The sequence below is a fragment of the Diadema antillarum genome, unplaced genomic scaffold (genome assembly GCF_040938485.1).
Source record: "Diadema antillarum isolate AM-2024a unplaced genomic scaffold, OU_Dant_1.0 seq00000212_RagTag, whole genome shotgun sequence".
Classification (NCBI taxonomy): Eukaryota; Metazoa; Echinodermata; class Echinoidea; order Diadematoida; family Diadematidae; genus Diadema; species Diadema antillarum.
The window spans coordinates 1,086,354-1,104,314 of record NW_027271268.1 but is presented as its reverse complement, the minus strand read 5'-3'; the positions used below and the strand labels follow the sequence as shown (position 1 = coordinate 1,104,314).

The 17,961-nt window shown below is 40.6% G+C and overlaps 1 protein-coding gene across 1 annotated transcript in view; it reads right to left on the bottom strand.

Moving 5' to 3' along the window:
- The window catches only part of LOC139729005 (uncharacterized), a gene marked incomplete at its 3' end in the record, with an annotated part of 55,764 nt that overhangs the window by 18,747 nt on the left and 19,056 nt on the right, over positions 1–17,961 (bottom strand). Inside the window, exon 7 of the mRNA XM_071639931.1 lies at positions 2,683–2,751. Coding sequence (XP_071496032.1) covers positions 2,683–2,751 — 69 coding nt within the window. The remainder of the gene's footprint in view (positions 1–2,682; positions 2,752–17,961) is intronic.

The window sequence follows — 17,961 nt, the reverse complement described above, 5'->3', positions numbered from 1 at the left end:
GTTTTTTTTTTGTTTTTTGTTGTTTTTGTTTTTGTTTGTTTGTTTGTTTTTTTTTACATTTTAATACATCAGCGACGTAGTTTCCGGCCTTTCGCAGGCCTGTGATTATCAAATATACCTGCAACGAATTTGATCTTCGGGACTATCTAGAGTTTATACCTGTCATTCGTCATTCCGAGGAGAAGAAACTTTTTTCGGGTATTCATTGAGCTTACTTCTATAATAAATAGAGGTTGTGAACTATTATGCATGTTGCTGGAAATGCACCACGGAGCTGACCAATCACGCAGTTTCAGCCTCCGTTGCTATCACAACAAAGCTTTTTTTTTGGGGGGGGGGGGGGGGGAAAGACAATGGGTGATGATCGATTCACGGTGCCCATCGCGGAAGTGTCCATCTTCTCCGGACATAACAATGGGATCGGAGATCTCACTATGGACAGGTCGGGGTGTCTGAAATCTATTCCCTGTACCACCAACTTTGTATACGCCGAATTCTATAGGCGTTTGGTTGGCATTGCATTTTATTCCCCTTGGCGCTCTTCCCGCGGCCCTTTGGTGGGTTTGGCTGCGGCCTTTTGAGTCATAATCTCGCAGCCCTTTTGATCAATTTGCAGCAGCCCTTTCCACTCTTGGATCGAGCTTTCCCGATCGTTTGGCTGCAGACTTCTCTATCACTATCTTTTGGCTGTAGTCTCTGACTGCCCAAAATATGTTCATATAGGACTTCGATGAAAACAGCTGCTAATATATTCTTTCTTCCTAGATAAACATTTGAATGACTAACTAACTAAATGAATAGAATGAATAATTCAATAAATGAATAGATAAATGAATGAATAAATGAATTAATATATAAGTACATTGAATAAGTGAATGAATAAATAAAGAGATTAATAAATTATTTATTACTTGACATATGTCTAATTTAACAGTCTTTAATAGTCACACAATATACATCAGTTCGCTAGCTGACCGAAAGAGTCGGATTCAAATTTTAGGAGATATCATGCATGCAGCAGCAGCAAAAACAAACAAACAAACAAACAAAACAATATATATATATATATATATATATATATATATATATATATATATATATTATATACCGGTAGTATAACCTGGTTTCCATGTGTAAATGTTTACAAGGTGAAATTAGTGCCTTCATCCATCACGTCCCATGCATGTATGTTGTTGTTGTTGTTCATTTTCTACACCAGTAGTATATCTTAATACTTTTGTAATGATTTCGTACATAATTTTACACAAAGTACAGCCGCTTTGCCATATAACAGTAAAAGAGCGATAAAAAGAAAACGACAGGTAACCGCGTTCTATGGTGTGTATAATACATGCGTGCGTGATGTGGCTGTGGATGTTTAAACTGCCGTGTTGATATTCAAAGTCGAATGATAGCTCGACAGCTGGTATGGACTTGAAATTGCTTTTTGACATTGGGTGTTTTAAAACGCATAGGATTGACTTTGGTGTTGTTCAAAGGAAATACTGATTGAAATAATTTCAGCGTAATGATACTGTAGCTTGGAGTCTTGAGAATTATTGATGTAGAAGCATGACGGTGGGAAAAAATACGATGTGGATCAAGACGACATTTATTTCACTATTCATAGTCTACATAGATTCACTGCAAGGCTGCAGGAGAAGAGGAGAAATTTTTGTTTTTGGAAGGACTCACTCCAATAATGTCAGAGAAAAGGAGAGAAAAAGGCACACACACACACACACACACACACACAAAACACACACACACAAAAAAAAAAACTTGCAACTCCATAGATCAAGATGATGGGGAAGAATGTACAAACCTGTATATGACACAACACAGTAACTAAAAGGCACGAAAATGTTGGATAGAATGCGTATGTTTTGTGTATATTTTGCTTTTATAAAGTTGTTGAGTTTCCCGGTTGTCAGAGTGGACTGAAGTCGTAGAATAGGTGGACACCATGAGATTAAACAGGTTTTCTGTTCCGAGGTGTTATTCACATTCTAACGGAGAGGGCGCTATATTGCTAAAACGAAACGTACGCACTCTGACGCCCAGATTTTGTGAATGGTCGGCTCCTTGAAAAAAGCGCCGCACGGGCCAAATGCTAAAAGCGCCGCGCAGCGGGCTTTTGAATGGGAGGATTTAAAAGAACGCGGCGAAACAATAGAAGACCGCTGAGCGGGAGCGCCGCTGTTTTCCTGGAGCTTGTAATCTGCCAAGGCGCCTTAGAAGTCAGGTTGAAAATATGCATTTTAGACATATCCGGGCAATTACCCCCAGAAGGCAATTACCCCTCGGCCAAATATTGGTTAGTGGTAAGGTTAGAGTAAAGATTAGGGTTAGGGTTAGGTTTAGGGTTAGGAGTTTGTGTTAGGGTTAGGGTTAGATTCAGGATTAGGATTAAGATTAGGGCCAGGGGAAGGGTGCGGGGTAATTGCCCAAGGGGTAATTGCCCTGGACCCATTTTAGATTTTGAATGATATCTTAAAAGTTTAACTGAATCAATGTATTTCATGAAACAAAATCAATAGGAAAGAGCACTTCACGAAATATTCACAATTGATGCATGAGATGTGACCACGCAGTCTATATGATTGTTTATCATCAGAGATATATACCCTTGACTTCAAGAAAGGATTAATAACTACAACAGACATCATATAAAATACTCACCAAGTGTTGTTTTCTGAATCCCTGATGAGGACGAGACATGATATACCAGCATCATGAGCCTTGGGGTTGCTGAGGGATTTTAGGAGAGAAATTTTAGAGCATACATTCATGAGCTGACCACTTCTCTTCTTGATGTGTTACAAGTATCTTTACCATGTTTTGCTTTTACATTATTTAATATCATCGCTAGGGTCACAAGATCTTGTATGTCAAATGTTTAGGAGAGAAAAAAAAAAAAAAAAAAAAAAAAAAAAAAAAGAACATGGTGGCCAAAGCACTATAGGCCCAAAACCACTATTTCGGCGCAATTGGTCAAAAATCGCGTCGCTTATGTTCCTTCTCACCTAGAAGAGATAAAAAGCTCTTTCAAAATGCTCCTGTGATTTTATGTGATGCCAAGGGACATATAGACAAAAACTGAAATCATTTCGAAGGCGAGATTGTACCACTAAGCCATTGGTGGAGGGTTAAGTTCGGCCAACAGGCTCAAAAGTGCATGTCGCCAACGATGATTTTTTATGTTTTCTCAACTTTGTGGGAAAATATGAGCATAAAGAAGAAGCTTACTCACAGTTTCAGAAAAGTAGCCGAACGTTCTATGAAAACCTAACACAATTTTATAAGCTTATCATTCTTTAACAACAAAATACCTGATGGAAATGTGTCGCCAGATCTGCTGAAACATACGTTTACCATCTTTGTACTGCAAACTTGGTAATGCTATTACAGTGAATACTACACAATTGTATTGTTTTTCTGACCGAAAGGGGTCTAAGTTTATGTTAAAAAATATTTCATCACTCAGTTTCAAAAGACATGCGACTGCTAATCTCGCAAATATAGATTTTAAAAAGGTAGATTTAAGAGAAGTAACATACGTTACCATCTTTGTAAAAAGTATGAAGGTGCATGGCTCTGAATGATTGTTCTAGAGTTGAGACTTATGGAGTAGATTGTCCTCATACCCATGGGTGGCAAAAGATTCATTATTATGTTGCTAACTTATACGATTTAATCCACAAGTGTAACATACGTGATGTAACTTACGTTACCACCAAATGACAGAAAGCTTAATTACACCATTAATTACCACCTAAATGTATATTTCTCGAATCTGTGCCGTCGATTTGAGGACATGGGATAGCTCAGCAACCTCTTTTACTGGCATCTTGAGCATTGGCAGCGCACAAAATACCTTTACATGATGTGTTGAAAAACTGAGTAAGTATTTGATTGTTGGAAATGTGTTGTTGTTTTTCATAGAATCATGCTTTACTTCTGTTTATTGTGTGTTTATTAAGTCAGTATATTCCACCGAAAAAATCCAGTAATTACTTTGCTGTACAGGCTTATTCTTTTGAAATAAATCACTCAATTTATTAAGTAACGTATGTTTCAAATTTTGGTAACATAAGTTTCAAGATGTTGTCATGTTAATAACAGACAATCTACGGAAAAGCCCATTTAATCTGAGACAATTTAATTGTTGCAGTTATGATGTTGATGAATTTCTGCGTCAAAACATATCAAATTCATTTACAGCTGTATGTTCTTGTTTGTTTGGAGGATGCAGTAAAAGGGGACATAATCATAGTATCTTTTAAAAAAATCGTTTGATGGGCGTTGATGTTCAACTTGGCTTTAATGATGTCATATTTCAGATATAAGCAATGAATTTAACATTGTTTTAAGAAAATTCAATGAATGCTAATAGAATTAGAGATTACACAGATCTCTACTTCAAAACTAGAGGACCAGGTCCCTGCATTAATGTAGTAACGTAAGTTTCTAGTTTTGGTAACGTAAGTTTCATCAATTCATGTCATTGAAAAGGGATATTTTAGAGAATGTGCGTGGATAAAAATAACATTTAATTGTTCTAGAACTATTGTTGAAGGAATTCTGTAGGGAAATACGTCTTTTCAATTATATTTATCTTTGGTTATCATAAACCAATATAGTGCTTACTCCCTGACTATTTTTAACGGAGAAAATAAACTCAAATTTCTGTCGTAATGTCGTTGATGATCTCAAAGTGAAGAAAAACACATTTTGAATGAAGAAAAGGCAACAAAAATACAGTGCATTAGAGAAATGTAATTTCAACTATTACTGTTACCATCATAGATCAGGCCTACATGATAACAATAATGATAATGATAATAGTAATTATAGTAATATATGTTTCAGTAAGCTATATGTTTAAGACATTAACATTTTTTGTTCTTCCTTTTCGTTGAAGTTAATACAGTTGCAATGGGGAAGAGCAGTGCAAGGATTAAAACCCCATAGGGAACGTGTTAGCTGTAATCAGAATGGCGAAAAAGCATATCTCTAAGCAAAGATTCAAGAAAAAAAAAAAACTTATGCCCGTCTCATAGTTAACAAAGAAAAGAAGCAAAGTCACACATCTTTTTTTTTTACCCTACCACATCAGGGTAATTATAGGGGAGGAGGTTCAGGCTCCCCCGCCCCTTTGCCAGCAGTCAAAATATAAACAAAAGGAAATAAAAGAAAAAAATGAATCGCGGACTCACCCTCCCCCGTTTGAAATAAAAAAAACAAACAAACATGAAATTGGGCTTGTACTGGCAGCATCGAATTGAGCTGAAGCCTTTTTTTTATATTTCTTCAATTTTCTTTTCTTTCTTTCTTTTTTTCTTGCTTGTCAGTCGATGAAACCCGGCAAAAGAATTAAAAAAAAAAAAAAAAAAATGGCACGGGAGCTTTTTATTTTTCTGCCCGTCAGGAGATTAAAACTGGAAGTGGTCGACTTTTTCTAACTCCTGACCCCATCCCCCACCCCATAAAAATCCTACTTACGGGCCTGCATGCCTATAATCATTATCAGTACCTTTGTTGTGCATGTATAGCAACTTGTCCTTTCACTTTTCTTTTTAAAGATTCAAAACATTTTTCCTGGAGACAATTTCAAGATACGGCAAGAATTATTAATGCAAGACTTGTTATTCTTGTTATCCTTGTGGATTATACTGTTTTATGCATACACAACAAGGAAAATCGAGTACATCATTTTACTAATGACAATTTCATTCATCCTACCCAGTATTGTGCTAATGAAACTGTGTAATTTGACGTTATTTCATGGACCTCATTTTGCCATAGTCAACTTAGTAAAGTGGTCATTTATTTAGTTAACAAAGAACATTTCTCGGTTCCTTCTTTCCCTATCTCTTGTTTACCGAGTTCAGACATTTTAAATACAAGCAATACGGCGTTATTGTTCATTATGAAGCACTTTTAACTGAGTAATCATCTCGTTTCTGCCGTTTCTTGTTTCATACAAGTGTTAAAAATTTTGTGAATACTATTTTATTGCAACTGCTATTTTCAAACTGTTCCTGCATAGAGTAACTGTTGCGACAGCTGATGAGTCCGCAAAGTTATGGATTCGAAACATATCTTTCAATATCTTTCAACAGCATGAAGATAACAAGTTGCAAGACATCAATATGAAGATAACAAGTCACAAGACATCAAGCGTACGAAAACTTTCATTATGATAAAATTAAAGTGAAACCTACGTTACCCACCACTCGTTTTATATTACACGTACATCATGACAATATTTTCATCCTTTAAGGCACGAAACAGCATGTTCCCAACTCTTATCATTTCAGTGCCATAAATTCTTAAGTATGAAGCCAATTGTCTTCAAAATATCAACAGTTACGGATTACTGTTCCACTGAAGAGTTTATACGAGGACATGTTATAAAGTCTTGTAGTTTTACAACTATTTGATTGTTATTTTTGAGAATTGTATCGCCATAATATTGCGACATCGTGTTATAATATTCGTTCACTTAGAGTTGAAGAGAAATTAGTGTAAGAATATATACAAAAACCAAAAAGAAAATGTTCCAAAATTTGCTGCACATGTAGTAGTATTGTCTTTGTAACTTACGTTACATTAACGAGAAACATACGTTACGTGGAATCTAACGACTATATTTTTGCGCACATAGTTTCACATGTTTCATCGATGATACTCAAGAATTAGCTGGCAATTTGGGACTGATAAATGTTGAAAATATTTTCTTAAGAAAGTCTGATGTCAAATTATCGAGAAAACAAATTAACATTACCTGTCTAAGGTTTTACACAATAGGACATGCTGTGTTTAGTATAGCATACAGGTCATTTGCCATCCTTCCCATCTGCAGGCAGCATTTACAAACATGGCAGCCGATGGTATACTTCACATCTGACGCATAATTATCTCAATCATAGAATGTAGTCACCAATCTTAATGCATTTGAAATAGAATGACATGGTAACGTATGTTACATGATGAAATTTACGCCCCATGAAAGAAATTATCACACCTTTAAAATAAAGCAAAACTATGTGCTCATATTTTTCAATTACAAACTTGAATATTTGTCTCGTGGATTGGTATAAAAATGAACCCTATTCTAACAACTTTAATTTTCCCGTTTTGTGATTGTCCAATTGTGCCGAAATAGTGGTTTTGGGCCTATACCGAATGGGATAGCCTTTCCTTGGAAGTGCTGTAGTCTGTTTCATCAAAATTTGAGATACAAGCTCTTGTCACCCAAGTGACTTCTTCTGGTGGAGGGAAGGGGGGGGGGGGTGCCGGTGGGGGGTGCTTGTGGGAGGAGGAAGAGGAAGGGAACATAATCATCAGTTTTTTAGTTGTACATTGGATGCTAGATACAGAGATGACAATTTCTGTATTAAATGTATTGCCGTGAATCTGGTTGATTCATCAATCAAAATAGCCCGACAGTGTATTTCCCAGGTCTTCCCAATGTTGAAATAGAGGGTCTATAAAAACAAGTAGAAACATAAAAAAAAAAACCTCACAGGGGCATACAAATAAACCCTTTGGACATTATCTCCAAATTTTGAACGCTATCTAACACTGTCTGTAGCTTGGAGAAAATTGTGCTAGAAGTTTGACAGGAAGTTAAGTGTAGAGTGCAGCTAGTATAGTTTGTGGGAAAAATGGAAGCATGGCTGGAACACATGGGCAATTCCATGAGAAATGTTCACTTTAGTGAAAAAATGAAGTTTTGAGTTTCACTTAAGTTCTCAAATATTCTAAAAAAGTATATATTTTCATTTTTCACTGGTCGCACCTTTGTCATTACAAAATTTGGTATTTTTCTCAGTCAATGAAAATACTGTACGATATGTTGCAATGACACAAAAATTTGGCTATTTTTAAAGAGTTTAGTGTTCCAGTCTCTAAAGAAGGCAATAAATGTCCTAGAGACCTTGTTCAGCTTTTAAATTATAGTCCAGTGTATATATCAACGGAAAATCACAACCAACTTCCTTAGCATTCATCAGTTTATGACCCATTGATCCTCAAAGTTGTGTGATTTCTATAACATTTGAAGTGTCATGTCCGTTACGTTTTTTACAATAAGTTTTCATAGCCAAGAGGAAATTAGTGTGAAGTTGCTGGAAATTCATTTTCTATGTTAGGATTGAATCCCCTTGCATGTGTGGAAACCACTTTTCTATACCACTTCTAGTTTTCCTGTAAATGGCGTAACGGACATGACACTTTGCGTAACGGACATGACACCTCATATAAGACAAGTGGCAGAAATAACACTGTGGCCCAGAGAAACAGGGTGGTGATTAGTTTTAATTGCTTGAGGATAGTAGGATATTTCTATACTTCAGTATAATAATTAAGTCTCCACATCACTCAATAAAACAAAAACAAGCAGACTTTGCTTTCTGCCACAGGAAGACTGTTGATTTCAGATGATCTTGCTACCCTGTTACACTGGTTTGATCCATTCCCACCTCTTGTAATCCTGACTGATAAACAGATACAGCAGCTGTCATTCCAAGGAGTATATTAGACAATGGAGTTTTCACTGTTGGCCTTCCTTTAATACTTAAAATGAGCACTTTCTATATATACGAACATTGTAGACCACATTTAACACGTATCCACCATGGAGTCAACACAACAGCCAGGAACTCACTGCACAAATGGATCCTTGTGCATCCAATGAGCATGATCACTGATGATACAGCAACAAAGTATCCAAATGTCACCAGCATCAACGTCTTCAATGATGGTGTTGCCTCATGATTAAAAAAAAAAAACTTTGTACTGCATCCATACAATCAATGTACCTCTCTCATCTCTATGACTCTATAAATCCACACCTTCAGTGGCACGTTAATGAGATCACTTGCCAAGAGGGCTGAGAATGGAATTGTTTGCTTTATTAAGCATGTTGAAAGTCATGAAGCTCTGTCGTCAGAGAAAGTCAGTCTGAATGCTGCTTATCCATTTCATCAATACAACTAAACTAGATGTACCTCTATGCCAAGGGATATACTGGTATATATGACAGCACTCAGCATCGTACAAAAAGCACAATTTTGAGATGCTATGTGAAGATGTTTATCCACTGTAAGGTACACTGTATAATCAGTTACAACCAGTTGGTAGGGAAAGCATCCAGTATTTTTAAAAGTCCTTCTCACAAGCTGGTGAGAATAATGTAACCAGTACACCACTCTGGCAAGCCTCAAGAAGTGCCTAAGCAAGTAATAAGTTGATTATACAATTTGTATGAGTTGAATATGCCGTAAAGAAAACAAGAAATACTTTTGTTGCCCAGGTGATCACTCTACATGGAAATGGATAATGTGTTGTGAAAATTCTCAGAAAAAAGGGGGGCTTGATCATTCACATCTAGCCAAGAAAAGAAAGCATTTGTTGACAATGATAAAGAACTGGTACTAGCAGTGGAAGTTTTAACAATAGTCTATCCAAGATTGGATAACAGAGGATGATTCTATTCCAAGGATGACATTAATGCCAAATGAAAGAACTTTGCAGAAATGAAATAAACATACCTTATTTCTTCCAGATGATAACACTAATTTGATAATTGTACCAAACAGTTTTGTGGTCCTCTTTCATTGCATAAAAGTTGATGCAATCCTGAGTGCATTTTAATGATGTTGTATTCAAACTTTTTATTTCATACAGATCTGGTTCATTTTGTTTTCTTTGCCTATCCGCAGACATGGAGACATGGTCTTCTGTGTTGTACATGTATGCCATTGTGGTACTCTGGGCATTGTACTCCATGTGCTTTAGAGTAGACCTGTTAGATCACTGAAACCTACAATGAAAGGACTTTTTGATGTTTTGTTCAAGAACACAATGTAGTTAGCAGAGTGCAGTTATTTCAATCTTTTTATATTCAAACAAAGAAGTGAAAATATGGTTCACTTTACAAGGGTGTCATGTCCGTTACGCTAGTACATAATATTAAGTATCAAATATTAGGCCACTAAGAAAAAAATAACCATAGTATAAGATAGTAATATGTCCTGTTTTGCTATGATGGGTGGTAGTAACTGGAAATTACTCACTAATTGTAGCTAGCTGGTGCAGGAGCGAATTTGTTTTATATTTGTTTGGTTTTTTTTAAATATAAAAAGACTAACCCCCCTAAAATGATATAAATATAAGAAATATTACATGATTGCAGTTATGATGTGTGTCCCTATGTTCTAACCTTACTATGCCAACAATTGAATATCTGCTATACCTCGTAATAAAAAAATTCTCTTAGCTTACAAAAAGTGGACAAAACTGTCATGTCCGTTACACTCAAAGTGTCATGTCCGTTACGCAATATTTTAAACTATTAAAAAAGAATGAACAGTAAAACTACTCTAAATTAGGACTTTATGAGTAAAGCATGACCGAAAGGTTTAATCAAGACCAAAACCAGCTGCATCTTATCCAAAAATTCACAGGAATTTTCATAATGGTAAGTAGATCAAAATGCCTTGTCCATTTTGTGTCATGTCCGTTACGCTCGCTAAAAATGCAATTTCTCAACAACCACTTGATAAATTTCCATGAAATTTTTTGTGTATGTTACATATACTTAAATGTGTCTGATAAACTCAATTAGAATCTTTTGGAGACTCCCACTTTCACTGTGTGATGGTTTGAATCCCAAAAAAGTGGTCTGAATGTCATGTCCGTTACGCTGGAATTGACCACATGTTCAAAGCTCCACAGGGATATAGAGCAAACTTGTACATAGTGTACTGTAGGTGTGGCTTTAACTTCAATAGCAGTAATAAATTACTAAAAGTAATATTTACAGTCACACCTTGGTGAAAAATGGCTATCTGAAGATTTTGATACAAAACTATCCACACTTTGTAGTAACAATGATTGCACTCACTGTCACAACTTTCTGACTATTACAAGTTTTATTATGATTATTGTTAGTATCATGGTCATGATCATGTTATAATTATGTGATACCCCAAGAAAATAGATCCCCCCCCCCCCATTTTTTTAGAAGTTTTGGACAATTGCACTGATTTAAAAGAAAGAACATACCCTCACAAACTTGATCCATCCACCCCTAAAGCCCGGAGTGGAGTTAACCAAACTGCTTGAAATTCAGAGAAAAATGACATCACTCAGATGGATGTGGTTTTGAGCACACTTTCATCCCTGCATCCATCTTGACTGGACGTGTGTTATCTTTCTCTGCATACAGGTAAGAAACCTTGCTTTTACCCCTTTTCAATTACAATTGTATTCAAAATCATTCCTTCCTATTGGTAAATCTGGTGATTCTATGACATTTAGTGTTTTGTAGTTGAATGTAGTAATTATTCCTTCAGAAAAAAGGAATTCTGAACACCAATGGTGTTCTCAGTGAAGTTATTAAGTACATGTATTTGTACAAACCTATTGTCACTTACAGCTAGATAGACTGGTATGCCAGTGTTGGTGAATAATAGAAATGGTGTTACTGTTATATTTGTGTAGTGATTTAGTAGTTTTCATGATGTAAGAGTTGAAATTACAACTTAAGCTGATTTAATGCCGGATTAAGTGCTGCTTGTGCGAGTGTGAACAAGCCATAGGCTGTACTGTCCTGTGGAAGAGACAGAGTAGAATGGTCAGTGTAAACACTCTCCTAGGCGGTGCGCCGTGTAAGAGTCCGTTGACCTTTAGGCTATCTTGGGAATGACTGTGAAGTGACTGACATACATTGTATATGTTATTCTGACTGAAAGCCCAAATGCCTTAACGAGTATGCTTATTGTAAATACATGGATATTTGGCATGATGCTTGTGGAATAGTAGTGTAGCATTGTGCAGAATGGAAACAGTGACGGATGATGATAATAGTGTACATTTGTAGATACAGGTAGAATAGAGATAGAGACGGAGGGCCGGTGTGAACACAGTTTGGATGACTCACGCCAACCTCCGCACCTTATCGGCCAGAGCTCTGACCACCAGCTCTCTGGAAGGTGTGTTTATAGTTGTGGTCAGTGTCTCTCTCACTTTCCCAGCCCCCCAGTTCCTCACTTTTTGGCCAGTCCCTCACTTGGTATAAAGAAACTAAAAAGGAATTATTCAGGGATCGTCCCCAAAGTTTGGTCTTCAGAGCGACTGTAGTAACATTCCCGAAATACTTTCGCTTTTGCCTGACGGCAGGGATCATCTCAGATGTTGTTAAAGTTTATGCTGTAAAAGATGTTATAGAAGCGTTTTGTTTTATATGAGAGGAATAAAATATAGGAACGAGCAGGAAAGAGAGAGAAAACCTGGCTTTTAGAGAAACAAAGGAAAACTAAAGAAGTTAGAATTGTTTTGCAGTGTACTAAGATGACTAGTTTTCCCGCTTGCTTTCAGAACAATTCTTGCCAAAGAAGTGAATGCATTCCAGGTTTAGGTTTATCTAATCATTTGTGTTTCGGTTCGTGGATACAAACAGAGATTAATCAAATGATATGTAGTTGTGTTTATTTGATTAAATCAATTGTATTTTAAATGACTGGTTAATGTTAAGCTATAAGGTTGCTTTTGTTAAAGGAGAAGTTTACAGTTAATTATGCTTACTACAAAAGAATATTAAGATTAATTGTTACGAGTAAGTGTCATAATTAACCTTTGATTTTAGAGACTCTTTGAGGTATAAATCAAGCATCATAATATTGAGCAAGGTAAATTATCAATTACACTGAAGAAGAATTAGATATTCATATCAACAATTTGCATGTGTAATTCACGTTGTGTTGATGAAAAGAAGTATTGATAATTATTTTGATTGCGATTTATATGATCATTATTGAAACTTGATATGATTTATACAAGAATAAAGAGAAACACTTTCATCCCTGCATCCATCTTGACTGGACGTGTGTTATCTTTCTCTGCATACAGATCAAGAGTGATATTGGAGTGTAAATTCAACCCAGTTACCCGAGACCCGGGTAACATTTTCTGGCGACCCTGCCAGGACAGCAAATCAACGGGTTTGAAGGATGAAGACTTGCTGTCCTTGGACACTGAACCTGGTATGAGCAATTAACCTCGTGATGCGACGACGAATTGGCTAACAGCTATACGTACTGAGACTCCACGGCGAAGGCTTGGGTGAAAGCGAAGGACAACTCGTCTTCAAGGCCAGATAGGGGCAGGATATCAGCAAAGCAGCTGCCGGGAGAGCCTGACCTTGTAGATCCGAGGATTCGACACTTTCGATATGGAAGCCTTCGAGGAATCTCAGTTCAAAATAGAAGAGCAGCTGTTTGGTCTTCGAATCGAGGAGCTACGGCAGGTATGTCCTCTCTTGGGCATACCCACACCAGATGAGGATCGGACCAGACAAGCTCTGGTACGGATTGTGCAGTCTTCCCTTCGAAAATTAAGCTCGGAGGAGGAGGAGGACAAGAAAAAACTGGAGACCTTGAAATCGCGGATTGACGCGATTAAGCAAGGCTCCAGTGATGACAAGGATGAGATGCAGGTTCTGATAGAGGCTCACAAGGCCAGGATGAGCCAGCTGGAGAGTGACTTCCAGGAGAGGTTGCGTCGTTTGGAAGCCCGGGCTGATGAGAACACGCATCGGAAAGATGAACCGCATTCCTTGCCTCCTTCCACCCCACCACCTGCTGCCACCATCCCCGACCACGCAATGCCGACCACGACTCCCTCGACTGTCCCTCCACTTTTCCGGAAGGAACTGCGGATCAGTGGGCAGATCGGGGAACCCAACCAGAAAGACCGTTTAACTTACACCAGCCTCAACCACCAGATCGAGGCTGCCCTCTCAAAGGGCTACAGTGAGAGGGAAGTGATCGAGGCAGTAGTGAGGGCCATCACCCCAGGACTACGCTTAAGGTCCTACCTTGAGAATCACACCCGCCTAACCTTGGTCACCCTGAGGACGGTTTTGAAGGCCCATTTTCAGGAGAAGGACGCCACGGAAGTCTACCAAGAGCTGTCGAATATCAGCCAGCTGAAGAACGAAACAGCGCAAGCATTCGTCATGAGGGCACTTGACCTGAAACAAAGGGTTCTCCTCGCATCTGAGGACTCCACCGCTGGGTTGAGGTATGACCCCCACCTCGTCCAGAGCATGTTTGTACATGCAGTGGTCACGGGGTTAACGAACGATAACATCCGACAGGACATTAAGCAGTCCCTCACCCCAGGGGTGTCTGATGAAGAACTTTTGGAGAAACTGACCACGGCTGCAGCACTAGAAGCAAAGCGTCTCCAGAAGGTTGGGGTAAAACCTCAAAGAATCAACACAATCACGACTGAGGAGCCCCCACCCAAAACCCCCAAGGAACGGAAACCAGACCTGCGCGAAGAGATGGCTGCCCAGATTGCAGAATTGAGAGCGAGTATTGAAGCTATTCAGGGGAAAATGTCAACATCTCAGCGCTCCCCACAACAACAACCACAAGGATCCGGACGTCGACTACCTCAGCGACCAAGGGGCTGTCCATCATGCCGCCAAGGAGGGACAGGGGATGATTGTCAGCACTGTTATAAGTGTGGAAGCAGTGAACACTTCGCTCGGGGATGCAGAAAACGACAGGGAAACGACCAGGGGGCACCCAACGGGGACAGGGTGTAACCCAACCAAGACCAGGATCCCCAACCACGACCAGACCCGGACAACCAAACGTAAACCAGATTTTCCCACAAAGCCCTGGCCATGTCCCCACATCAAAACAAAGGAGACGTGTTGTGAACCTTGTTGGTGATAGGTGTCTAGTCAAATGCTCCTTGAATGGGATTCCGTCTACAGCTCTCTGGGACACAGGAGCCCAGGTCTCGGTGATGCCAGAGAGAATTTATCGAGAGGTGCTTCCACAAGTCAAACTGAGGGAAGTCCAGGAAATACTAGATACTGACCTCCAGCTCAAGGCGGCCAACGGCACTTCCTTACCATACAAAGGCTGGATAGAAATCTGGTTTAGCCTCGACCCGGACACCAACACATCATCAACCATACACGTACCTTTCCTAGTGACACCCGAGGAGCTGCCCGAGACCATCATTGGGTACAATGTGATCAGTGAGCTGGTCCAAGCAACACCAATTGGAAGCCTTCCTGGCATCACACGACAGCTTGGAAGCTCATTGCAAGTGTCACCTAGAGCAGCTGACCAAGTAATCTCCCTACTGAGGACAGGACCACCAGAAGAGTTGTGCACCGTAAGAACTGGTCGTTCCCCGATCCTCTTGCGCCCGGAGTCCTGGACGAAGGTGACAGTAATGGTGAGACTTGGGAACATGAGGGAAGAGACACTACTGTTCGAGCCAGGAATCAACAGCAACCTGCCCGAAGATGTAGAAGTTCCCTCCTGTGTTGTACAAGTCTCCCAAGGTCAGTCTCCTCGTCTAGACATCCCTGTGTACAACTACTCCAAGAATACGATTGTAGTCCCTCGGTATACGCAATTGGGAAGACTACAATCAATGCATTCGATACTCCCTGACTATCCACGTGACCCACAACCCACCAACTACCAACCCCAAACTGATGGTTACATCGCCTCAGTGTCAGGTACCGATGAGAAAATGGAAGGACCCTCCTTCAAGCTTGACCACTTGGCAGCAGAGGAGAAGAAGGCTGTGGAAGGACTCCTTCACCAGGAAATAGAGAGTTTCTCATCGGGTGACCAGGACATGGGATGTATCCCCGACCTCAAGATGACCATCAGACTCACCGACAACGTCCCGGTACAGAAGACCTACCAGTCTATTCCCCGACCACTCTACCAAGAGGTGAAACTCTACCTACAGGACCTCCTTGACCGCGGCTGGATCAGGAAATCTGAATCACCCTACGCCTCCCCAGTAGTGTGTGTGCGAAAAAAAGATGGAAGCCTCCGTCTTTGTATCGACTACCGCGGACTTAACAAGAAAACAATACCTGACCGACAACCAATACCGAGAATGCAGGACCTGATTGACGGACTGGGAGGAAACCGGTGGTTCACTACCCTAGACCAGGGTAAGGCGTACCACCAAGGTTTCATCGCCGAGGAATGCCGACCGATGACTGCATTCATCACTCCATGGGGTCTCCACGAGTGGAATAGAATCCCATTCGGATTGAAGAATGCACCAGCTGCATACCAAAGGTGCATGGAGACAATCCTCGAGGGCCTCAACCACAACATCTGTGAGGTGTACCTGGACGACATTGTTATCTACAGCCAGACCTTTGATGATCACCTCAGGCATGTCCAGACAGTTTTGCAGCGTCTTCGGGAAAATGGAGTGAAGCTGAAGCCAGCAAAGTGCAGCTTCTTCCAGCAGGAAGTGAAGTTCCTGGGTAAAGTGATCTCTGGGGAAGGGTACAAGGCGGACCCAAGTGAAACAGAGGCCCTCACTTCACTTAAGAGCCACACCCCGAAGACGGTAGGAGACCTGCGCAAGATACTTGGCCTGACTGGTTACTACCGCAGATACCTCAAGGACTACGCAAAGCGTGCCAAACCACTCTACGACCTCTTAAAAGCACCAGTGACCACAAGGGACGCAAAACCACGGACATACAGACCTACCAAACGGACAAAAAAGACAAAGCACCACGGACAAGCCCCCTCCAACACCCCAATCACCTGGACACCCTCTCATCAGGAAATCGTGAACTCCTTCATCGATGACCTTGTGCAGCCCCCTGTGATGATGTACCCGAACTTCAGTGCACCGTACGTCCTACACACTGATGCTTCACAGGAGGGACTGGGAGCGGTACTGTACCAGGAGAGTGATGGGAAGCTCAGGGTGATCGCCTACGGATCGCGAACCCTGACACCTGCGGAGAAAAATTACCATCTCCACTCAGGGAAACTTGAGTTCCTGGCGCTCAAGTGGGCGATTACTGAGCAATTCCGAAACTACCTCCTCTATGCTGAGTCTTTCACCGTGTATACGGATAATAATCCGTTGACCTACATCCTCAGCACGGCAAAGCTCAATGCCACAGGGCATCGATGGGTTGGTGAGCTCGCTGACTTTAACTTCTCAATCAAGTACAGACCAGGAAGGAAGAACGGCGATGCTGATGCTCTATCTAGAATGCCCCTGACCCCCACCCAACGACAGGAATCGTGTACGCAAGAGATCACGACAATGACTACCAAGGCCGCACTGAGAGGTTCCCTTCACCAGACCCAGGATGAAATGGCGTTGGTCCAGGCACTATTCATACAGCCCGCTGACACCCAAACAGACATGTCTCCAGAATCCATTACCTCCTTCTCCATGACTGACATCAAAACAGCCCAGCAGGAAGACCCAGTCATCTCACGAGTGCTCCTATACAAGCGAAAGGGAAGGTGGCCACGTGCAGATGAACGCACAGACGAATCTCCAGAAACCAGAGCAATGATGCACGAATGGAGGAGACTAGAGGTTGGACATGATGGAATTCTCAGGCGGAGAACGAAAACGAAAACACAACTTGTTCTCCCCTTGAAGTGGCGGAATTTGGTGTGTACCGAGCTGCATGACAAGATGGGCCATCTGGGGACTGACAGAACAGTTGACCTCGCCCGGCAACGGTTCTACTGGCCCCACATGGAGCGCTTCATCGAGGCATACATCACCAGGCAATGTAAATGCATCATGCAGAAGAAACCCGCTCAGAACACCAAAGTCCCGTTAGTCCCCATCACCACCTCTGAACCATTTGAACTCGTGTGTATCGACTTCCTCCACCTAGAACGCAGTCGAGGAGGTGAAGAGTATGTGCTGGTCGTGATGGACCACTTCACGCGGTTTGCGCAGGCCTACCCGACTACGAACAAGTCTGGCAAGACCGCTGCGGACCGAATCTTCAATGACTTCATATTGAAGTTCGGGTTCCCGAAACGGCTTCATCACGACCAGGGAAGGGAGTTTGAGAACCAACTCTTCACCCGACTACAACAACTTTCTGGGATCACAGCCTCC